The sequence below is a fragment of the Panulirus ornatus genome, chromosome 13, assembly GCF_036320965.1.
Source record: "Panulirus ornatus isolate Po-2019 chromosome 13, ASM3632096v1, whole genome shotgun sequence".
NCBI classification, from domain to species: Eukaryota; Metazoa; Arthropoda; class Malacostraca; order Decapoda; family Palinuridae; genus Panulirus; species Panulirus ornatus.
This window is the reverse complement of record NC_092236.1, coordinates 49,407,371-49,433,147: the sequence shown is the minus strand read 5'-3', so window position 1 is coordinate 49,433,147 and position 25,777 is coordinate 49,407,371. Positions and strand designations below refer to the sequence as shown.

Sequence of the window (25,777 nt, the reverse complement as noted above, 5' to 3'; positions counted from 1 at the left end):
ATTAGCCTATCTTGGATATTCCACCTCAAAAATAGCTGAGTTTGCCTCTAAATACTTTTAAATCCTGTTCAGATGCAGTTACTCCTGGTCAGCACCACAGCTCATAAAATGTTGTGATGTGTGTGTGCATCTATGTGGAGAGGGTGCAGGGGGTCTTGGGGCATGGTGAAACAGTGTTTGTCATGTTATGGTGATGGGTTATGTCCAGAGCATAAGTAGGACAGTGTGAGTTGTGTATGTCTAAGAAGTGTGGTTTCTGATGGGAATATTTCTGGTGAGTTGGAGTTTAAAAATGAGTTGGAAGATCAGCTGCTCAGTGCTTGTTGGGTTATTTGAGTGAGCATGTGCCGTCCGTATCATAAAGCTGACTGATGTCAAGAACTGGCCCACTTTCCCTCTATACTGCACTGTATTTTCCCCTCCCCTCCTGTGATATTAATTTTGTTTCTGCTTCCATGAGCTGATTGATTTTGTGCCTTTGCCAGTGGCTAGATCATGCAGTACTCAGTAACCCACCACATCACATAATCATCATGTGGTTGGTGAAAACTTGATGGTAGTTGTGATGTCCATTTGTTTCCCAACCTTCTTGTCTTCAAAGAATGATATGATTTATCAGTTTATAAAGGGCAAAGTGTCTAACTTTTCTCTGAAACCCACAGCCACTCTTGTCCTATTTTGCTTTTCCGCTTTCCCTTTGTACCCTATGTGCAAGACTTTACTTCAAGTGAGGCTTCTATCCAAGATGTACATTAGACATAAAATAATGTTTGCAAAATCAGTTCCTACAAAAAGGTGCATGCCTGATTGTATCTGATCCAATCAAATGTAAATGAGAATGGACTCTAATATACAGTTAGCATATATGTGTGCACAAATTCACGGCCTATTATCTTTAATTCACAGCAGTCAGAGTGAACTGACCCAAATGGAGCGTTACTTTACCCCATACTATGCACTGCATGTTGGCAGAGTAAAACTAGCCTCAGGTAAGTGTTGCTAATATCTCTGTCCAATTAGCAGAATTTGTTAAAAGGTATTCTGTTCTTAAACACAACTGATTAAATTCTAAAAATCTGTGCTTTCCATTCAAGTCACATAAAGTGATGACATCTAGGTTTAGCAAGATACGACTATAATCATAGCTAATTTCTTTCTTTACATTCCTTCATATTCCATAGAAGTATATCAGTAAACCTTCCCAGTAACATACATCAACATATTGGTATGTCTATCTCAAACTTATATTTTGATTGCTAGCTTTGCTAAATTATATCAATTTTTTTTTAAACATTTTAACTTACTAATGTCAATAGTTCTTGTCTTACATTTCAAGATGAATTGAATTTTGAATCCACACATAAGTTGTTAAGTTCTTGTAGTTTCTGTTCATTCACACTTCTAAACTGCTTTTGATCTGATAAAACTCGGTGATTATCTTACAGATCCGCAACTTTTTGTCAAATATATTTTCCACATTTCCCGAACTCCCATGCTGCATCATATTATGTGAGCGGTGTTTTGTCGTTTTCTGTCAGTGATCTGATAAAGCTTATTAGAGTGAAATGTCTATTTATATCTTTAATGCCCATTCTCTTTGGGAACTGCCATCAAGGTGGATGGCCACGCAAAAAAATCTTCACATATCCCTGTCCTTACATGCCTCCCTCATATACACCACTCCATGCTTTCTTATATCATTTCTGTTCCTCCAATAGTTTCCTACTCTATTTCCATGACACAGGTGGTCTTCCTCTCTTACCTACCCTTTTAATCATAATATCTTACACTTTCCTTATAAACTCCGTCTTGTATTCTTTCCACATGCCTAAACCACCTCAAAGTATTTTGTTTCTCCTACTCTAAAACTCATTCCCTTTGCATTGCCTGCCATACCAAATCTCTCATACACCTCCTCATTTCTTTCTTCATACTATTTAGTCATACTACATGCTCCTCTCAAACAGCTCATTTCCAAAGCCTGGATTCTTGCATTCCCTGGCATACCAAATCTCTCATACACCTTCCCATTTCCTTCATACTATCTAATCATACCACATGCTTTCCTCAAACAAGTCATTTCCAAAGCCTGGATTCTTGACCTCTGTGACTCCTTCCTTGTCCATGTTTTGGCTGCATAGGTCAGGGTCAGGAGGACTATGCTGTCCCTTAATCCTTTCTTCACTCCATACTTACACTTCTACCCTTAATTATCCTATTAAGGGACCCAATGACTATTCTACCTTGTACTGTTCTCTTCCTCATCTCCTTCCATATCACCAACTTTACCCAAGATAGCTCCAAAATACATGAATTCTCTCATCTCTACTAGTCTTTCTTCCCACAATCTTTGACACAAATTAATATACTTTCTTCTTTCACTGTATATGATTTTGCAAAATCTATACTTTCACTTTGTTTCCTTTCATACATCAATACTTTGCTTTTATTTGCATTTACCTTCAGTTGCCTATACTTACAAATATCATAAAGCTCACGATCTTCTGTAACTCCTCTTCACTCTCAAACAACACAATATCATCCAAAAACAGGCTTGTCATTAGCCACCTTTCCTCACCACCACACTCCATCACCTCCTTTAGCTAGTGTTGCTTTCACCTCTCTTATCACTCCATCCATATACATGTTAAAAAGTCACAGTGACATCACATCCACATGTATGAAATGTCATTTTTAAGAAAGTCTATCTCTCTCTCTGATACCTGTTCCAATTGGAACTACCCCAAGGAGTTGGCCACAGAAGTCTCCATAACTAGTGAATTCCAGTGCCTCTTCCTGGCCCTTAGTGCCTCACCCTTAACAGGCCAAAGGCAGAGCACAACTCTAGTGCAGTGTTTGCAGAGGCCCATACCTAATGATCCTACTGACTACTACTACCTAATGCTCTTACTTACCACTACTACCTAGTGTTTCTGTAGGTAAGAAGGTAAAACAAAGTACTACTAAATAAAAGTGTTTTTTAACATTACTGTTGTTATCCCTAGCCTATACTTATATTGGTGAGAGGTATCAGACTTTTTGAGCAAGTTATCAAGATACATTGACTACTTTCCGTGAAAGGTATTGCAGACAAGGGTCGAGTTAAGCAGCATCTTTGTTGTTTGGTAACAGATCTCAAACATTACCCATCCCTACAACACTAAAAACACCATTTCAACATATCTCAAGACCCTTCATCCTTCATGTCCATGACACAACTACCATATTGACGACATCAAGCACTGACATCTTGACTGCCATGGACTCGTCACGCATACATGCACACACAATATCACTACATTCAGTGACTTATGGACCCAACCAGTGGACATGGTCAGTTGCATGAGTACTGCAGAAGCTTCATAAAGAAAGAAGGGGCTCCTAGGGTAGGAAGTGAGATCTCAAACTTAAGGCACATCGTATTTTCACATTAACACACAATCTAAGGAACTACGATTCCATCAGTAGTAATCTCAGGCAATGTGTAAAATACGTTTACCGCAGAATATGGCTATTTGATCCCTAAAGGACCATAGCCATACTTGTGCATTTTACAGTAAGGAAACCCTAACCATAGCTGTATGGTTTGCCTTTTCCTACCCTCATTTAGATAAGAAAGTGCACCTGACCAATATGTAGAGGAGCCTTGTGTGACATGAAACTGTAATTAGGACTGGTAAAAAATCCTAGAATTATGATCAATCATATAGCATAATGTCTTACCCTGTGAGAACCTTAGCCATACTTGCTGAGGCTGCCTTTTCCCACCATCCTTATAAATGTAAGGAGCGTTTTTTGATATGCAAAGATGCCCAATGTCACAAGTGACTACACTCAGCACTGGGAAAGAATCCCAGCATCACAGTAAACAACATAACACTGTGGGGGAAGGTATGGCCCTAGTGTATGATCCACATCAATTAGTGACTAATTAGCAATAGTCTTTACGGCAAAGTAAAAGTACCAAGAGCCCTTTTAGACATGGGTCACACTGCACCTGTATGACAGGATTTGGTGTATGCTAAAATTGAAAACAGCATGCATGATCAGTCTAGCTGCATCTGACTTCCTAAACATCAGAGATTGTGAGGATAAGTTTACCTCTCAGTCTGTCTAGTGAACAAGGGGAAGAGGTTGGGAGATGCCTTACCTGACCATCAACCCACTTTTTTTTACTCTTCCTGACCTGGAAGAGGCTGTAACAAAATTGAAACCTACTAATATTCCCTTGCTGATAAGAAGATACTGAATGGGGACAGAGTTGTGGACATGCATTTAGAAACCCTTGATACTCAGCATTCAGGAACCTCCAACTAACTGATACTGGGAAATAAGTGGTGATACAATTTTATGCTCATAGGCTGTTTTGAAAGTATTAAGTCAACAGTTACTATGTGGCTTTAACCATACGTCAACATATTCTGTAATCCCACACTCGTGTTTTCAGTGATAGGCAAGCTCCTTAGCTGTGTCATTCAAGCTCCTCTAAGCCCTCTGGCAGGATAGTGGCCAAGTTTAAGACCTTGAGCATCACAGGAAAGTTGAAGGTGCTCGACTACAATGATGCTGGTTCCTCCATGTGTATATTTTACATACAACACGTACAGTTTGAATTAAGCACATAAAGTAACACATGTTGAACTCCTGTATACAATGTCTCATCCACCCAACACCACCACTACCCTTTCCATTTGCTTCAAAACTCACCTCTAGCCAGTGATATACCTAAAAGTAACATAATGCTGATTTTAGAATCAAATGTACTTCCATACCTACTTCAGTATTCATCAATGTTTTAGGGGATTTATGATATATCAGAAAATCCACTACTTTGGCAAGGCCTTAGTTGAGTTCTCAAAGATTCTTGTGGTAGTGGCAGCAGATCATTATGATGACTTTATCATAGGTCTCACAACAAAAGATAGCATTTAATTTATGGCAGTATTCCAAATTTCCACCCAATAAACCTAGAAGAAATTCAGTCCACAGCAGTTACGAGTGTGTGTACTGAAATAGCTCCAAGTGAGGTCACTAATATGATAGAAGAAGCAAATATTGTAAATCTCAGAACAAGCTCTGGGACTTTGATACAACTAAACAGAGACAACATTTCTCAACAAGCTTACCTCTAAATGTGGTGGCTGTGGCCACCTCCTTGAGCGAGTTCCCAAAGGGAACGGGCTTCAAAGATATAAATAGATAAGACTCCTGTGGTGTAGCAATTAGCATTCCTGACCATGACGCATTCATGGGCTACCCAGAGTTGAGCACAGTTAGTCCACAGTCAACTTAGCAGTTCATCTACCCCTAGGGGTCGGTCAATAAAATGGGTACCTGGCTCAGGCTAGGGATATATATATATAGCATTAATGGAATGGCCTTGATTAGGCCCTCAACTGCCCATGCTGTCTAAAAAAAAAAGTTATGCTATGGTCTTGGGTTAGCTAAAAAACCTGACCCAAAACTTAGAAGGAAAAGGCTCTAGTTACTTCATGAACTTAATCAAACCCAATGAGACAACAAATTCACTGAAGAAGTGATATATGCTTCCTCTAAGGATGTTTACTGCTACCATTTGCATCATGCACTCAAAAAGTATAGCACATCAGTTCTATTATGCACTGTATTTAACTAGAGTGCCAAAAGGGTTAACAGTTCATCTCAAATTGGGAGTATTCCTGGAGAACATTAGAGCAAATAAGTATGCCTATAGAGAAGACATATGTAAAGTCATCCTTTGAGGTGTTCATCAAGAATGTAACTAAGGATCTACAAGGTTTCCATGATATGGGGACTTGCACCAAGAAATCTTTTTTGTCATGCATAGATTCAAATCAGTTTAACCAGTAGCCCATTTCTATCATAAGCTACATTAGATAAACACCTTAGAAAGTCCAATAATGATTATTAAGAAATTATAATTCTTATGGGCAACTTTCCTGGATCATCCCAATGCGAACTATTACTGAAATTTATGAAAATGCTAGAACCAAGTTGTACAAGGTTAATATGCCTTACACAACCATCCCCAACTAATGAAGGCTTTTTGCTGATACAAATAGAGAAAGATCCACTGGCTTCATTTGAAAAAAAAAAAAAAGCCATTATGAATATCCAAGGAAATCTTCCAAATATTCCTTGTTTAAAACTGTATTTCAACCCTCCTAAAATTAGTAAAAATTACCAGTCATCTAGTTCATATGACATGAAATTGGATGTGGGAAGTCATTCTGTACACTGATAACTGTTATATATTCTTTTTTTCATAAATGTTCACTACATCCAGCATCAGCGAGGTGACACCAAGAACAGATGAAGAAATGGCCTCATTTGCTCACAACTATTCTCTAGATGTAATGTATAATGCACCAAAACAAGTGCCCCCTATCCACAGTCAGGCCCCACAGACTTTCATCAACATATACAAGATTTATATTCTATTTACCATTGTCTAAAACTAGTCTTTTAATAGGTTTCCAGTGATTTAAAACATTTTGAAAAACATAGGAACACATCTGTTATAAAGAAAGTCAATTTGAGAATGGGTTTCAGGAACATAAACTCATTTGTAACTCGAGGTACAGTTGTATGAGAAAATAAAGCTGGGCTTACCTGGATACAAGGTAATGATTCAACATCAGTCTTAGAATGTATGAGAAGACCTGCTGAGTTTGAGACCTCCAGCTTTTGTGGTCCATTGCACCCTGAGCAAGAGGAAGTTGTTGTTGTTAGTTTCATCAGGGTTTGATTTACTGAGCCTATTATAACCTATCACTATTAACCCCTTAACTCCTTACTTAGGTTTCCTTTCTTCTTGTGAATCTCAGTTTTTCAAGCTCTTTAAAACAAATGTATTTATTCTCACAACTTCAAATGTACTTTATTGGTACAACAATAAAAACAAAAAAAAATATTTCCTTCCCATATCAATCCGATTTTGAGTTTTATATATGCTCCAGCATTACTAGCCAAAAACTGCGAAAGTTAGACATGATTGTCAAGGGAGTTGGTACTCCGCATGTTATATATTTTTTTTTTCTATGATCAACACCTTCTCATCTCATATTGGTTAACTTTCAATGTTGGAAGTTATTGTCAATAAAATACCTCCACAAGATTTCAAGGAGAGCATGACATCATCTGTCCCTTGACAATCATGTCTTACTTTCACATTGTTTGGCTAGTAATGCTGGAGCACATATAAAACTCATAATCGGATTGATATGGGAGGGAATTTTTTTTTTTTTTTTGTTTTTCATTGTTATACCAATAAAGTACATTAGAAGTTGTGAGAAAAAATACATTTATTTTAAAGAGCTAAAAGTTACTCAATTTCCTACATAGAAAACTCATGAGAATGTGCTGTTATTTACTGAGCCTATCGTACCCTATCACTATTAACCCCTTAACTCCTTACTTAGGTTTCCTTTCTTCTTGTGAATCTCAGTTTTTCAAGCTCTTTAAAATAAATGTATTTATTCTCAACTTCAAATGTGCTTTATTAGTATAACAATGAAAAAACAAAAAAGAAATTTCCTTCCCATATCAATCCAATTATGAGAAGTTTTATATATGCTCCAGCATTACTAGCCAAAAACTGCAACAGTAAGACATGATTGTTAAGGGAGTTGGTACTCCGCATGTTATATATCTTTTTTTCATAATCAACATGAATCACAGTTTTTTCATGACAGTAAAATTATAAAACTTGTACAATTACCAGCCACACCAGACAGACGCAGTATTGTCAAGGTGAAGCAAACACTGGCAACACTGCCTCCACTTGTGCTAGAAACACATTCTTTCATCTCTTTCCTTGCACTACCTCGTTAGCAAGGTAGTGCAAGGCAAGAGATGAAAAAATGGCCCAACCCACCCACATACACATGTATATACTTAAACTCCCACTCACGCACATATACATACCTATGTATTTCAACGTATACATACATAGACATATACACATGTACACATCCACACTTGCTGCCTCCACCCATTCCCGTCGCCACCCCGACACACATGAAATGGCACCCCCTTTCCCCAAGCGCGTGCAAGGTAGCACTAGGAAAAGACAACAAAGGCCACATTCATTCACACTCAGTCTCTAGCTGTCATGTGTAATGCACTGAAATCACAGCTCCCTTTCCACATCCAGGCCCCACGAAACTTTCCATGGTTTACCCCAGACGCTTCACATGCCCTGGTTCAATCCACTGACAGCATAGCCACCCCAGTATACCACATCGTTCCAATTCACTATTCCTTGCATGCCTTTCACCCTCCTGTATGTTCAAGCCCTTATCGCTCAAATTCTTTTTCACTCCATCCTTCCATCTCCAATTTGATCTCCCACTTCTCGTTCCCTCCACCTCTGACACATATATCCTCTTTGTCAATCTTTCCTCACTCATTCTCTCTATGAGAACAAAAAATTTCAATACACCCTCTTCTGTTCTCTTAACAATACTAATTTTATTACCACACATCTCTCTTACCCTTTCATTATCTACTCGATCAAACCACCTCACACCACATATTGTCCTCAAACATTTAATTTCCAACACATCCACCCTCCTCCACACAACCCTATCTATAGCCCATGCCTCGCAACCATATAACATTGTTGGAACCACAATTCCTTCAAACATACCCATTTTTGCTCCGAGATAATGTTCTCGCCTTCCACACATTCTTCAATGCTCCCAGAACCTTCGCCCCTTACCTCACCCTGTGAACCACTTCCACTTCCATGGTTCCATTTGCTGCTAAATCCACTCCCAGATATCTAAAACACTTCAATTCCTCTAGGTTTTCTCTATTCAAACACATCTCCCAATTATATACTAAATCAGCAAAACTAAATATGCTGAACATAACTAGCAATCTATCCTGGGAGCCTTAAACAAAATAAACATAATGTCTGCTTTCCAATAACTGGGGATGTTGTATAGGTATTATAATACTTTTCATGTGAGCAACCATTTCATATCTACAAGGGTTTTATTCATCTTAGTATGGAATACTGAACACATCTGGATTGGTTCTTTGTCTACCTCTCTATTAGTAAGAGTGGAGCCAAAAGCCACCAGTCTCATCAATTCTCCAGAAATCATCTTTCTTCAACCAGCCCTTTCTGTGTGCTACAATGTTGCTGCCCTCTCCCTGTCTTACAGGTGTAATTTTGGCAATTGCTCTTTTGAACAGTCTGCAAGTGTCCTTGCCACTGAGGCTTGGACCTGAGGCATGCTTATGGTTGCTGGTTCTCACAATTTCTAAATGGAGACTAGCCACACTGCTAAGCTATGGAATTTTAGGTGGAAGAATTAGGAAGAAATAGCAGGTTGGAACAAAAGGCATGAGCATTAGGTAGATACCTCAGGTATAAGTAGTCGGAAGGAACATAGGTAGGAGGCTCTGAAAACAATGCACTAGAGCTGCTCTCTGCCAGTGGCCCGTTGACAGAGGCATGATGGCTAAGTAGCCGCAAAAGAGTTCACCAGCCATGGAGAATCTTTTGCCATGGCCATCCACACCCACTTGAATGAGTTCCCAAAAGGAATGGGCATATGAGATATAAGGAGATATGTAGACAGATAGATAAGTATAGAATTTTCTTCCTCCTTTCATTTCCATCTTCCTATAACCTTTTTCTTTTTACCTTTACAGGTCAGGTCTACAAACACCAGTAGAGCCCTGATTAATTCATATATTCTTTTTCTCTTACTCTTTTTCCTTTCATCCAAGATTTCCTTGATTGTAATGTTATTCCTATCACCATATTGATTACTAAAATGAAAAAAAGATGGAATAAGTGTAAATAGTCATCCCCTTACCTGTCTAAAAGAGTATGTTGCTTTTCCTACACCCTTCACTTATTCACTTTACAGCCAAAGACTACATCCGATACCTAATGACACTAAAAGCATAACAGAGAACCCAGATTACCTCTGAAGAATGTAACTGCTGTTACACATACCTCTACAAGATCTTAAAAGATGGTAAGGTGTGAAACAAGGAATATCTCACCTCTCTCAGAAAGAAATTCTGAGACTCAACCACCCAATCAAACTGTTAATTTCAAGATACCAGAAGTAATGCATTTGATGACCATCAGAAGTGAAGGTCTCTGTGACACCTAGCAATTATGCTGAATCAGTGCCATTCAGTGTTAATACAGGAAACATCAGATTGACTGAAGTATTTTCTAAGGGTACCCATAGTTTGTGAATCCCTGTATTGATGAATATTAGTGGTCCTTCACTTAAATAAAAACTAACTTATGACAAAGTAAAACCCATTAATGGGCACTGTATTATGAACGTCAATAGCATAGGATCTAACAATGGGTCGGTCTACACACTGGACCACAGATCACTATGAAACACTGGACAGATTTCCCACACCATACACCTTTTACACCATTGGTCTTTTCTGTAAACCTAAAATTTCCCATTAATTATTCATCGCAACTGTTTTTCACAGACTCCCTCATTGTGTCTGCTGATCTGTTGACACTGGCAGCATCACTTTTTATGAGAAAGGTTCTTTTCCTTCCATTTTTTCATCACTGACAGTGCAGCCTAATTAGCTTAGCAAAGATTCTTTATATTAAAAGTATCATACAATATGACAGAATCCTGTTACTCTTTTAATGTACAGTTTGATCACACCCAGTATCCTGGTCCAACAATTTCACTTGAGAGAAATTAGAAATTCAAGTTTCAAGTATCTGGGAAAATTGAACAACAAAAATAAAGGTGGCAGTGAGAATGATGAAACTGAGAGAAGTAACATGCAAGGGAAATGACTTTGAGGAGTAAATTGGGTGTTGGTAAAAGTCAGGTGTACACTGTACAAGAAATCTGTTTGATCTAAAGCTTGTTGCAACTAATATATGTATGCAAAACCATGGTCTTCTTAAGTACTGATCATACAAGCTAAAAACAAACAGATGGATGACCAATGCAGAGTAATGAATTAGGAAAATCATGGAAATCAGCTATGAGATAGTGCAAAGAAATTTACAAAGGTGCATGGATAAGTCTGCTAAAAATCACAGCTACACAGTACACCTGGTGAATGAGGTATTTAAAGATCTAATATAGTATGACTAAAATTAAAAAAGAAAAATAAATGAAAACATTAGCACAAAGAATGAACGGTTGATAGCTTAGAATACTTTTAGGTGTGGACGTTTTCTGGAGCGTTTATGTTGAAGGGGCATAGGTTACTGTGGGATGTGTGTGTGGACTTCTATAAGTGGTGAGGTACTTTAAGCGAAAGCTTGCTGCCACATGGAACTGGCGCCATGCAGGTCGGCCAGTCGGGGAGAAGAGGTCTCGTTAAGGTAGTTCTGAACAATGTCGTCGAATACAGTATTCAAATTACCCGGCTAGTTTCCTTCCCCTGGACCTACTTTATGACAAAGTGATACGGTGGACCAACGGGGTAGTAATGGAAGACATCAGGCCTAATGACCTTCCTCATAGGTCGATGACCGTAAAACCCAACAACAACAATGGAAGACCGAGAAGAATGGAGGACCATGCTCAGGGACACAACAGAAGAGTTGGACGAACTACGGCAGAAATGCGAGGGGAACTGACAAGACAGCGTGGCTTGGGATGACGCCAAGTGACATAAAGAGGCACACACCAATCTACATGACGGGCCCCAAGGCAGCGGTTAAACTCTGCCGTGCCTGGCGCCAGGAAGGAGCGTGAGGACTAAGCACCCCGGTCTCCGGTACATGGTACAGGACAGGAAGAGTCATGGAGACAAAAGAGAACAGGATGTACCTGGTGGTGCTCTACGACCTGGTGCTGCTGGACGTGTAGCGCGATGAAATCGACGTCACGTGGGAACCTCGGTAGAAGCGGAGCGAGTGACGCCGGGTGGTGCAGGTCGGCGCAGACAGGACAGGAGGCAGTGAAGCTCCTCAGGAACGAGGTGGTTGAGGGTTGTTACCTGTGAGCCAAGACGGACGGGTCTGGGAGAGAGGGGAGGTGGTGGGCTCTGCGAGTTATGAAGCTCCCTGTCAACCTAAATGACTACATTTGTTCTGTGCGTAGCAACAACAGTGTCATATGTCTTTACTGTACATTTCGATTGTAATCAAAAGAGGTTTATTTTCTTACTGTATTCAGAATTAAAAGGTTTATTTTTGTACGCTAAACAATGTTGGGTCCTTATATGTAGTGCCGTATATCCTTGCTGTATATTTTCTATTGTGTTCCATTATGTTTCTTTGATGTATGTTTATGGAGTGTTAATATTTCACAAATAATAGTTAATAATGTTGATGGGTAGGGAGACAGGGGAACGTATGTATGAACCTGTGTGAGTGGTGGGATACGTGAGGTAAGATACAGTGGGAGAAGGTTAACTACTGCATGGAGCTGGCGCCACGCAGGGTAGGCAGTTGGGCGATGAGGTTACGGTTGAGGTACAATTGTACACTTCGAATATAGTACTCAAGTTACCCGGCTAGTCTCCTTCCACTGGACTTACTACATTTATCATGTATGCTTGTGTGCAGTGGAAGTGTGAATGGAATTGTTAATAATATCCATAATAATCAAGAGGTGCTGAACCATTAGATATAACTTGAGGAAGCTCTGTTCATGTGATCCATCTCATGTAAACGGGAGGGCATGGAGGTAATAATGTAAAGATTCTGCTTGCATCACCCAACTTTGTTTGAGGTTACTTACTAAAATGATACTGTAAAGTGAAATAATGTTTTTTTTTATTTCCATTCGCAGGTAATCCACAGTTTGAAGAAGTAGTTGGTGACAAGCTTATGTCTATGACATTCTTCCGTCTATACCAGAGCATATTCTCAATTTTCAAGGACCAGGACTTGGAGGACAAACTGGAGAAGTTGGATGGTGAAGTGGTTCTTAGCCTAAAATTAGAGAAGATCACCAAAATTGTTCCCAAGTCTCCCAAGCGTCACTGGTTGGGTGAGATTTTAGACAATACTCTCTCTCTTTACTATGTCACAATGTAACAAAAAACTATGAGAAGTAAAGTACCTGAAAATTTTAAAGCAGTGTTTAGAACTACAGAACAGCTAAAAACAAAAAAAAAAGTGCAAAGAAAATATTTATTACAATAATACATGGAGGAAACTTCAATACACAGCATGTATAAACGAGACCACAAACCTATAGGAGTAGAAACAAATGCAACATGACCAACAAATGAGGAAATCTCTACCGGAAAAAAAGCTACTAATAAGGGCTGCTTATAAAAATACCTTACACTTTTCTGCATTCCCTAAACTCCAAGAAAGATGTAAATACTAAAGAAGAAAATCCATGACAACTGATAATTTTGTATATTATATTTAGGTACCCGAAGACCTCTCACTTGCAGTGTAACCTCATGCAGATGGAGTGGTTTTACTTTTGATATATATTATTTATTTTACTTGGTCGCTGTTTCCCGCATTAGCGAGGTAGCGCAATGGCCCAACCCACCCACATGTATATACATAAACGCCCATGCACGCACATATACATACCTATACATTTCAACGTATACATACTTATACATACACTGACATATACATACATGTACATATTCATACTTGCTGCCTTCAGCCAATCCCGTCGCCACCCAATCACACATGAAATGGCTCCCCCCTCCCCCGCAGGTGCGCGCGAGGTAGCGCCAGGAAAAGACAACAAAGGCCACTTTCGTTCACACTCAGTCTCTAGCTGTCATGTGTAATGCACTGAAACCAATGCTCCCTTTCCACATCCAGGCCCCACAAATCTTTCCATGGTTTACCCCAGACACTTCACATGCCCTGGTTCAATCCACTGACTACCCATTGACCCCTGTATATCACATCGTTCCAATTCACTCTATTCCTTGCATCCCTTTCCCCCTCCTGTATGTTCAAGCCTCAAAATCTTTTTCACTCCATCCTTCCACCTCCAATTTGGTCTCCCACTTCTTGTTCCCTCACCCCTAACACATATATCCTCTTTGTCAATCTTTCCTCACTCATTCTCTCCATGTGACCAAACCATTTCAACCCACCTTCTTCTGCTCTCTCAAACCACACTCTTTTTATTACAACATATCTCTCTTACCCTTTCATTACTTATTCGATCAAACCACCTCACACCACATATTTTCCTCAAACATCTCATTTCCAACACATTCAGCCTCCTCCGCACAACCCTATCCGCACAACCCATGTGTAATGCACTGAAACCAATGCTCCCTTTCCACATCCAGGCCCCACAAATCTTTCCATGGTTTACCCCAGACACTTCACATGCCCTGGTTCAATCCACTGACTACCCATTGACCCCTGTATATCACATCGTTCCAATTCACTCTATTCCTTGCATCCCTTTCCCCCTCCTGTATGTTCAGGCCTAGATCGCTCAAAATCTTTTTCACTCCATCCTTCCACCTCCAATTTGGTCTCCCACTTCTTGTTCCCTCACCCCTAACACATATATCCTCTTTGTCAATCTTTCCTCACTCATTCTCTCCATGTGACCAAACCATTTCAACCCACCTTCTTCTGCTCTCTCAAACCACACTCTTTTTATTATAACATATCTCTCTTACCCTTTCATTACTTATTCGATCAAACCACCTCACACCACATATTTTCCTCAAACATCTCATTTCCAACACATTCAGCCTCCTCCGCACAACCCATGTGTAATGCACTGAAACCAATGCTCCCTTTCCACATCCAGGCCCCACAAATCTTTCCATGGTTTACCCCAGACACTTCACATGCCCTGGTTCAATCCACTGACTACCCATTGACCCCTGTATATCACATCGTTCCAATTCACTCTATTCCTTGCATCCCTTTCCCCCTCCTGTATGCCTCGCAACTATATAACATTGTTGAAACTGCTATTTATTCAAACACCCATTTTTGCTCAAAGTAACATTTTGGCCTTCCACACATTCTTCAACGCTCCCAGCACCTACGCCCCCTCTCCCACCCTGTGACTCACTTCCGCTTCTATGGTTCCATCTGCTGCTAAATCCACTCCCAGATATCTAAAACACTTCACTTCCTCCAGTTTTTCTCCATTCAAACTTAACTTCCACTTGACTTGTCCCTCAACCCTACTGAACCTAATAACCTTGCTCTTATTCACATTTACTCTTAGCTTTCTTCTTTCACACACTACCAAACTCGGTCACCAGCTTCTGCAGTTTCTCACCCAAATCAGCCACCAGCGCTGTATCATCAGTGAACAACAACTGACTCACTTCCCAAGCCCTCTCATCCACAACAGACTGCATACTTGCCCCTCTCTCTCCAAAACTCTTGCATTCACCTCCCTAACAACCCCAAATTAAACTTTCATAACTTCCTTAGTCTTGTACTTGAGGTTAAAGAGAGAACAGGCACTTACCTGACACATTAGAAGACATGTGATTTCTTCAGAATTAACTGTAAGGCAGGAAATGATTGCCAACTAATGAGTTCACGGTTAGTTTATATAACAATAATGGATCCCTGAAGACCACTGTAAAGCTTTAACGTAAAAACTTTTCGTATTTCTGTTTGTTCAAACAATCATTACCGTTTTTAATTGCCAAAAAAGTCATTTTAGTTTTGTTCTAGTTCTAGCTCTACCTTCTACAAATGATGATGTATACAAGCTCTGTTTTTTAACAGTTGCCCCAAGTATCATATAAAAGTGAGTGCATATGAGTGTCATTACACTAAGTTGACATATGTGCACCTCCGGTGACTAACAATCTGTGACTGAGGTACGTTATATTTTTCCAGCTCTGGGGGAAGGCTGCTAGTGACATCTTGGGCTGACTGATAAAATTACATATCAGCAGAATTTCATAAGGCAGAAACTAGTAAAAAAAAAAAATCACGATGCATGATACAGGAGTTGTGGGAGTGTGTGATAGAGTGAAAGAGAGTGAATTCTTGATTAATGTGGGTAAAACTGAAAGTGGATGAAGAGAGATGCACCTGGTCATGAGAAGAAAGATCATCAGAGGCAAATGTTTTGAAAGCAGGTAAGTGAATGTGTCAGCAGCTTTGATGCATGAGACTGGGTAACAGTGATGGGTGATCTAAATGCGAAGATGAGTAATGTGGCAGTTGAGTGTATTATTGGTGTACATGGGGTATTCAGTGTTGTATATGGAAATGGTTTAGAGCTTGTGGATTTGCGTGCTGAAAAAAGACTGATGATTGGGAATACATGGTTTAAAAAGAGAGATGTACATAAGTATATGTATGTGAGTTGGAGAGATGGTCAAAGGGAATTATTGGATTACGTGTTAACTAATAGGCGTGTAAAAGAGAGACTTTTGGATGTCAATATGCTGAGAAGGGTAGCTGGAGGGATGTCTGATCTCTAACTTGTGGAGGCAAAGGTGAAGATTTCTAGAGGTTTTCAAGAGAAAAGAGAAAATATTGGGGAGAAGAGAGTGGTGAGAGTAAGTGAGCTTGGAAAGGACACTTGCATGAGGAAGTACCAGGAGAGATTGAGTGTAGAATGGCAAAAGGTGAGAGCAAATGATGAGGGGAGTGGGTGAGGAATGGGATGCATTTATGGAAGTAGTGATGGCATGTGCAAAAGATGCATGTGGCATGAGAAAGGTAGGAGGTGGGCAGATTAGAAAGGGTAGCAAGTGGTGGGATGAAGACGTAAAGTTGTTAGTGAAACAGCAAAGAGAGATGTGGATAGGGAGCTGTGGTTTTGGTGTATTACACATGACAGCTAGAACCTGCGTGTGAGCAGATTTGGCCTTTTTTGTCTGTTTTCCTGGTGCTACCTCACTGAAACAGGGGGTAGCGATGCTGTTTCCTGTGAGGTGGGGTAGTGCCAGAAATGGATGAAGGCAAGCAAGTATGAATATGTACATGTGTATATGTGTCTGTGTATGTATATGTGTATATGTTGATATTTATATGTGTGTATATGTTTGTGATTGTGATGTGTATATGTTGATATTTATATGTGTGTATATGTTTGTGATTGGTTCTCAATGAATGTAGGTTTGCGGCAGGGGTGTGTGATGTCTCCATGGTTGTTTAATTTGTTTATGGATGGGGTTGTTAGGGAGGTGAATGCGAGAGTTTTGGAAAGAGGGGCAAGTATGAAGTCTGTTGGGGATGAGAGAGCTTGGGAAGTGAGTCAGTTGTTGTTCGCTGATGATACAGCGCTGGTGGCTGATTCATGTGAGAAACTGCAGAAGCTGGTGACTGAGTTTGGTAAAGTGTGTGAAAGAAGAAAGTTAAGAGTAAACGTGAATAAGAGCAAGGTAATTAGGTACAGTAGGGTTGAGGGTCAAGTCAATTGGGAGGTAAGTTTGAATGGAGAAAAACTGGAGGAAGTAAAGTGTTTTAGATATCTGGGAGTGGATCTGGCAGCGGATGGAACCATGGAAGCGGAAGTGGATCATAGGGTGGGGGAGGGGGCGAAAATCCTGGGAGCCTTGAAGAATGTGTGGAAGTCGAGAACATTATCTCGGAAAGCAAAAATGGGTATGTTTGAAGGAATAGTGGTTCCAACAATGCTGTATGGTTGCGAGGCGTGGGCTATGGATAGAGTTGTGCGCAGGAGGATGGATGTGCTGGAAATGAGATGTTTGAGGACAATGTGTGGTGTGAGGTGGTTTGATCGATTAAGTAACGTAAGGGTAAGAAAGATGTGTGGAAATAAAAAGAGCGTGGTTGAGAGAGCAGAAGAGGGTGGTTTGAAATGGTTTGGGCACATGGAGAGAATGAGTGAGGAAAGATTGACCAAGAGGATATATGTGTCGGAGGTGGAGGGAACGAGGAGAAGTGGGAGACCAAATTGGAGGTGGAAAGATGGAGTGAAAAAGATTTTGTGTGATCGGGGCCTGAACATGCAGGAGGGTGAAAGGAGGGCAAGGAATAGAGTGAATTGGATCGATGTGGTATACCGGGGTTGACGTGCTCTCAGTGGATTGAATCAGGGCATGTGAAGCGTCTGGGGTAAACCATGGAAAGCTGTGTAGGTATGTATATTTGCGTGTGTGGACGTATGTATACACATGTGTATGGGGGTGGGTTGGGCCATTTCTTTCGTCTGTTTCCTTGCGCTACCTCGCAAACGCGGGAGACAGCGACTAAGCAAAAAAAAAAAAAAAAAAAATGTTTGTGTATGTGCATTTATGTATATAAATGTGTTTATGAGTGGGTGGGCCATTCTTCGTCCATTTTCTGACGCTACCTTATTGACCCGGGAAATGGCGAGCAAGTATGATAACATGGAGCAGCTGCAACATGACACAGTAACTGAGTGAATGGGATAAATGTGTTGACCACACCTGAAAGACATGTCTTAGTTTTGTCCTAATACACACTGTGAACACTAGAAGCATATGTGCACATTTCTTCAGCAAACATGGATAAACTTTATTAAGACCATGAGTCTTACGTAGGGCAAGGATCTTTTGTAATCTGTGGCCTTTATACATTATTTCACAGCTTCCCAAGATCTCTCCACTCCATGTTACTGGTGTCGGGACTACAGTATTTTTCATTGTGAAAACACTTCTGAATTTGTCATTCAGCTCCGAACATATCTGCTTTATCCTATGCAACTTTTCTCTCTAATATTCACAGCCTTATTAGCATTTCTTTGCAGGTTTCTTTGATTTTTGTCTTTCTGTCAATGTGATTATCTTTTTTACTCACTATACAGGATAAACATGAAATAAAACCATGAAAACTGTGTATTGATACCAGCTGCCCAGGATGGTACAACCCTCCTAACTGAGGAGCATTAAAGTAATAACAGTGAATCCTCAATCATATTTCCCTGTCCAATTAGTAGACTTTCAGTCTCTAATGTTTATATGTGCATAGTGTGTTAAAATGAAATATGGACTTCCACAACTGTAAAAGTACTTATTATATCTTCACTTTACACATGAAGTTGAGTCATTATGCTAGACAAGCATCTACTTAAGAATATAATGGATGGCTGTGAACATAAAGCAATATATTTATGATATAATCACTAATAAACAGTCTTGAGAATTTTCAAAATGCATGAAATGAATGGAAAAAGTGGTCATGTAATGTTTCAGTTTTAGGATGTAAGAGCAGAGATGAGACCAGACTCAAAGAGGAGATATAATCATGGAAAATTCATAGACTCAAAAATCTTTAAGGTAACATGAAATGGGAAATGGAGTTCAGAAGTCAGGAACCATTGCCCTGTGGTGGAAAATTCGGTGAAATTTACATTGTAGGAGTAGGAACATGGGTGCCTTAAGCCTCAAATAGAGAGAAAACATTGAACACAGGAAAATGTGGTTCTATAAAAGAGGTAAAAAGGGGAAAACAACTTCAAAATGTGCTATGGCAAAGATTAAGGTGGCTCCCCAGCCTACCAGCATATATCAGGTTTTAGAAACAGAAACGAGTACAGCAGGACTGAAAGGGAAGAACAGAGAAACTTTGAAAAGATTATTGTATTGTGGACAAGGCAAGAGATAATCCAAAACTTTTTCATAAATTCATCATGAATAAATTGTCAGTTAAAGAGCAGCTAAAAAACTAAGGGATTCAGATGGAAGAATTTCAGACGTTGATGTAAGGATATGCAAAATATCTGAATGACAAGTTCAAAAAAGTTTTCACAGTGGAAGATACTAAAGCCCCAAAATCAGTAAGATGAAATGGGGAAGAGGTACTGGAAAGCAGTATTATATCTAGAGAAGACATAAACATAATACTAAAGGGTTTTGACCCATATATGATTCATGGTCCTGATGAACTTTAATGTCCTAAGGATGCATGCAGATAAATTTGACAAACCAACTGAAACATTGTTCAAGATATTACATGAAAAGGGTATAATGCCAAGGGAACAGAAGTGAGCAAATGTCATATCTTCCTGTAAGAAAGGAGATGGGGAAGAGGCATTGAAAGACAGACTGGTCTCCTTGACGAGTGTAAGGCACTGGAAAAGATAATCAGAAAGTAAGTGGATGACTTCCTGCAAAGAAACCACTTAAGTGTAGCAAGCCACAAGGTTCTATCCTAGGACTACTGCTCTTCTTGATCTATGTAAAGGACTGGACTCTTGCCTGGTATGTTTATGGACAATGCCAATGTCATGAGGGTATTATAAATGAGGAGGATTGCAAAGGGACCTTGGAAAAACTCCATAGTTGGTCTGATATATATGGTTGATCATTCAGTGAATGTAAAGTAATGAAGATGTGATACAGAATGGAGAGCCTCAATATGATTATTATCCAGCAGGATATAAGCAGTAAGAATATTTATGTGAAAGGAACTTGGGAGTTGACATTATCCTTAACCTGTTGCCACAGTTACAAGTTGGGAGAATAATAAAGGGGACAAAGTGTTTGCTTGCATATATTACAAGATAATTCAAGTATATGGATAATGAAATATTAAGCAAACTATTCACACCCTATATTTGGCCAAAATTGGAATATACTTCTCTCAAGTTTGGTCAGCACACCTTAAGAAGCACAAAGAGTTACTAGAAAAGGTCCAAATGAAAGCAACAAAGGCAATACAAAAAGACAGCTGAGTTACATAGAAAAGCTAGGGGCTTTAAATCTGCCCACCTTGGAAGAGAGAACTTTTAAGATTTTGAAATAGATCAAAGGCACAGAGTGTAAAGTTCTTTGAGTGATGTAGGGATAGAGCAACTATATGAAATGATGTGAAATTGTGCAAGAAACATGTACAAAAAAGAAGAAAAGTACAATTATAGGATAAAAGTGGTGGATGAATGAAATACATGACTGAGGACATGGTTAAAGCAAATAGTATATATAAATCTTAGAAGTTTTATGATAGTAAAGAATGTTAAAGAGATGGGGGCCTGATAAGTATAATACTCCCTCCCCATACAGTACAAGAAGATATTTACACACATACACACAGAAGTAGTAGGTAGGAACATTTGTGTAAGAGCATTAAGGAGAAATATTAGGTAGAAGCCTTAGCAAACACTGCACCAGAGTTGCCCTCAGCTAGTGGCCTGTTAAGGGTGAGGCACAAAAGGCTAAGAAGGAGCACTGGAGTTTGAAGGAGTTCCAATTGGAACAGGTATCAGAGATATAGACAGAAAGTGGTTATTAGGAGTGTGAGTTTGAGTAGAGAACCTGGAGGAAGTAAAGAATTTTCGGATACCTGGGAGTGATTTTGGAAGCAAATGGAACCATGGAAGCTGAAGTGAGCCATTGGGTTGGTGAGGAAGCAAAGTTCTAGGGTGCATTGAGGATTTTGTGGAAAGAGAGATCACTGTCTTAAAGTGCAAAGATGGGCATTTTTGATGGTATTGTAATCCCATTGGTGCAATACAGATGAGAGGCATGGGCCTTGGATAGATATGTAAAGGATAGGGTGAATGTGTTGGAATGAACTGTATGAGGACAGAATGTGGTGTAAGGAGAGCTGACTGAGTAAGAAATTATAGGGTAAGAGAGAGGTTAGGTAGTACAAAGAGTATGCATGAGAGAGCTGAGGAGGGCCTGAACATGCAGGAGTGTGAAACGCAAGGGAGAGAGGGAATTGGAGCGATGTGGATTACAGGCGATGATGTGCAGTCAATGAGGAGAACCAGTCAAGGGATCTGGTTTTGGTATATTACACATTACAGTTAGAGAGTGGATGTGAATGACTGAGACCATTTCTTCAACTGCTCCTGGCACTACCTGACTAATGTAGGAAATAACAAACATGTATGAAAAGAAAAAGAAAACAATTCACAGGAAACGGATAAAGGCTTTAAATTTGCCCATCTTGGAAGACAAAAGAATAAAGGGTGACCTGATCACAACCTTTAAGCTTTTAAGACATATTGATGATATGGACCTTTGAGGGAAACAGAGATAGAGCATGAAATTAAGTGAGAAACATTAAAAAAAAATGTAAGAAAATTCTTTTATGGTACAAAAGTGGCAATGAATGGAACAGAATGACAAGGACATTTTTAATGCAGACACCATGCATAAATTTTGGAAAACATATAGTGAAGAATGTTCAAGAGATGGGGCATCCCAAGAGTAAATCTCTCCCCTCATACAGTACAAATAGGTAATTACACACACACTCATTACTGGCAGTAAGCCCTCTGGCTTACAATAAACTACTGCACTTTTAGAAAAGGAAGACTATCATCTTACAGTTTCCTACAAGTGCTGCAAAATCTATTGTAAGTTCAATTCTTGTTTGATTAAGATACTTCGAGGCATAAAAGTTTTGGCCATTCTAAAGATAAATTAATTGAAATGAGATTAATAAACCATTGAAATCTATCCAACAAATGCTCTTAAGACTAATTTTTATAACATATGGAGAGCTGCTGAAGATGCATTATGTCTGTTACTGATTCCAGTCACCCTGTCTAGTTTCACAGTAAGCATACTACAGTAAGTCTGATAGATAGTCATAAAACATTATATAGTCCACAGTTACATCTATCTAATGTTTGATACCCATTCCCTCAAGGGACTCCCATCAAGGGAGGGGCTACAGCAAAAGAATTTCCACTTATTGCTGTCCTTACATGCCTCCCTTATGCACACAATTCATGCATTCTTTCCCCTATAGTTACATGTTATAAATGAATAACACTTACATCTTGTATTAGGTATACACAACCTGTTACCGTTATGATATATTCAGACCACAATCTATAGACCACTGTTTCTACACTCAATGAAATATCTGGCCATTGCTTGGTCCTGAGGATTAAGATTTTCTAATCTTGACCTGCATCAATTAGAAATTTCAAGAATTAGAAGTCAGGTAAAGAATGAAAAGTTTGTGAGACATACTTTATAGATAGTGTGACTATATGAACATAACACCACATGAGGTAGACAGGCTCCCACAGATGATTTACTAATAATGGTACTGCTGAAGATCAAAGAGAGCTCTAATGGTCAAGCTGAAGACCAGATGGGGATCTAACATTACAGCTGAAGATCAGAGGGGGATCTTGCATACCTCTTAAAAGATGAACAGGTGCAGTTAAAACAACCCTGTGAATATTTGAGAGTAAGACATATTACCAATGCTATGGGCATTAAAGAAATGACACCTTGAAGATGAAATCAGAATAGCATAAACATCTAAAAACCAAACAACAACAAAACTAAACATATGGGAAGCATGATAAAATTTTAAGTCCTGATTCACTGTGAATCTGGCATGAATTTAAGATATTTATGGCTTTTAGTTTCATATTTTATTTAGTTTGAGCAAACATATGTTTGGGTGCTAGTTTGTGTTTTATAGTGTTAACTTTTGTTCTAAGGTTCTGTGCACCTGTCCCACCCCACACATACGAAGATGAAGTTTGAGTAAGAAAAAATAATGCGAGCCATTATTCATGTGTCCAAAAAATATAAGGGCAAATAATAAAGTAAAACTGGCAGTATTTCAACTCCCAGTAGCATTTTGATATTCTTATATATTGGTTACTTCGTTTTTTTTGTTTTATACTAGTATGTAGCAAGCTTCCAAATAGTTCATTACACAAAATTATACCTGGATGGTTATAAAAAAAATAAAAAATTGGCTTACTAACCAAAGCTATGCTCTAGTGTTTTAGACCACATCTCTCACTTCCATATCCATACCAAAGCCTAGTCAAAAACTGCAGAATGATTAAAAACCAAGGTGCATGGTACTGTTCTACAATGGACAACAAAGCTCAAAAGGTTCTGATAAATGAAAGAAGACCAAGAATTAATATTCCATTACAATTTATCTATTATCTATATCTATTATGCTTTGTCGCTGTCTCCCACGTTAGCAAGGTAGCACAAGGAAACAGACGAAAGAATGGCCCAACCCACCCACATACACATGTATATACATACACATCCACACACGCACATATACATACCTATACATCTCAACGTATCCATATAAATTTTTTTTTTTTTTTTGCTTTGTCGCTGTCTCCCGCGTTTGCGAGGTAGTGCAAGGAAACAGATGAAAGAAATGGCCCAACCCACCCCCATACACATGTATATACATACACGTCCACACACGCAAATATACATACCCATACATCTCAATGTACACATATATATACACACACAGACACATACATATATACACATGCACACAATTCACACTGTCTGCCTTTATTCATTCCCATCGCCACCTCGCCACACATGGAATAACATCCCCCTCCCCCCTCATGTGTGCGAGGTAGCGCTAGGAAAAGACAACAAAGGCCCCATTTGTTCACCCTCAGTCTCTAGCTGTCATGCAATAATGCCCGAAACCACAGCTCCCTCTCCACATCCAGGCCCCACAGAACTTTCCATGGTTTACCGCAGACGCTTCACATGCCCTGATTCAATCCATTGAGAGCACATCGACCCCGGTATACGACATTGATCCAATTCACTCTATTCTTTGCTCGCCTTTCACCCTCCTGCATGTTCAGGTCCCGATCACTCAAAATCTTTTTCACTCCATCTTTCCACCTCCAATTTGGTCTCCCACTTCTCGTTCCCTCCACCTCTGACACATATATCCTCTTGGTCAATCTTTCCTCACTCATTCTCTCCATGTGCCCAAACCTTTTCAAAACACCCTCTTCTGCTCTCTCAACCACGCTCTTTTTATTTCCACACATCTCTCTTACCCTTACATTACTTACTCGATCAAACCACCTCACACCACATATTGTCCTCAAACATCTCATTTCCAGCACATCCACCCTACTGTGCACAACTCTATCCATAGCCCACACCTCGCAACCATACAACATTGTTGGAACCACTATTCCTTCAAACATATATATATATATATTTTTTTTTTTTTTTTTTTATACTTTGTCGCTGTCTCCCGCGTTTGCGAGGTAGCGCAAGGAAACAGACGAAAGAAATGGCCCAACCCCCCCATACACATGTACATACACACGTCCATACACGCAAATATACACACCTACACAGCTTTCCATGGTTCACCCCAGACGCTTCACATGCCTTGATTCAATCCACTGACAGCACGTCAACCCCTGTATACCACATCGCTCCAATTCACTCTATTCCTTGCCCTCCTTTCACCCTCCTGCATGTTCAGGCCCCGATCACACAAAATCCTTTTCACTCCATCTTTCCACCTCCAATTTGGTCTCCCTCTTCTCCTCGTTCCCTCCACCTCCAACACATATATCCTCTTGGTCAATCTTTCCTCACTCATTCTCTCCATGTGCCCAAACCATTTCAAAACACCCTCTTCTGCTCTCTCCACCACGCTCTTTTTATTTCCACACATCTCTCTTACCCTTACGTTACTTACTCGATCAAACCACCTCACACCACACATTGTCCTCAAACATCTCATTTCCAGCACATCCATCCTCCTACGCACAACTCTATCCATAGCCCACGCCTCGCAACCATACAACATATATATATATATATATATATATATATATACATATATATATATATATATATATATATATATATATATATATATATATATATATATATATATATATATATATGGGAGCGGGGGGCTGGAAATCCTCCCCTCTCGTTTTTTTTTTAATTTTCCAAAAGAAGGAACAGAGAATTGGGCCAGGTGAGGGTATTCCCTCAAAGGCCCAGTCCTCTGTTCTTAACGTTACCTCGCTAATGCGGGAAATGGCGAATAGTTTGAAAGAAAAAGAAAGATAAATATATATATATATATATATATATATATATATATATATATATATATATATATATATATATATATATATATATATATATATATATA

At 39.4% G+C, this 25,777-nt stretch overlaps 3 protein-coding genes across 14 annotated transcripts in view; 1 reads left to right on the top strand and 2 right to left on the bottom strand.

Annotated features, from left to right (window-relative positions):
- Nucleotides 1-12,022, bottom strand: part of LOC139752850 (tubulin polyglutamylase ttll-4-like) — a 327,656-nt gene extending 315,634 nt beyond the window's left edge. Inside the window, exons 1-2 of one of the 3 annotated variants that reach the window (XM_071668813.1) lie at nucleotides 11,799-12,022; nucleotides 6,613-6,704 (exon numbers count right to left, since the gene is read on the bottom strand). The gene's annotated coding sequence lies outside the window, so the exon portion shown is untranslated. The remainder of the gene's footprint in view (nucleotides 1-6,612; nucleotides 6,705-11,798) is intronic. The other 2 variants (XM_071668817.1, XM_071668815.1) reach the window with 2 other exon arrangements.
- tsl (membrane-attack complex domain containing protein torso-like) overlaps nucleotides 1-13,260 on the top strand; it is a 117,138-nt gene extending 103,878 nt beyond the window's left edge. For all 10 annotated transcript variants that reach the window (XM_071668825.1, XM_071668826.1, XM_071668830.1 and 7 more), the window contains 2 exons: nucleotides 907-989; nucleotides 12,765-13,260. In XM_071668825.1, the coding sequence (XP_071524926.1) occupies nucleotides 907-989; nucleotides 12,765-13,012 (331 nt within the window). In that variant the 3' untranslated portion in view covers nucleotides 13,013-13,260. The remainder of the gene's footprint in view (nucleotides 1-906; nucleotides 990-12,764) is intronic.
- Nucleotides 13,261-21,960: 8,700 nt separating this feature from the next.
- Nucleotides 21,961-25,777, bottom strand: part of LOC139752852 (ATP-dependent DNA helicase DDX31-like) — a 185,736-nt gene continuing 181,919 nt past the window's right edge. The window contains exon 16 of the mRNA XM_071668819.1: nucleotides 21,961-22,756. The gene's annotated coding sequence lies outside the window, so the exon portion shown is untranslated. The remainder of the gene's footprint in view (nucleotides 22,757-25,777) is intronic.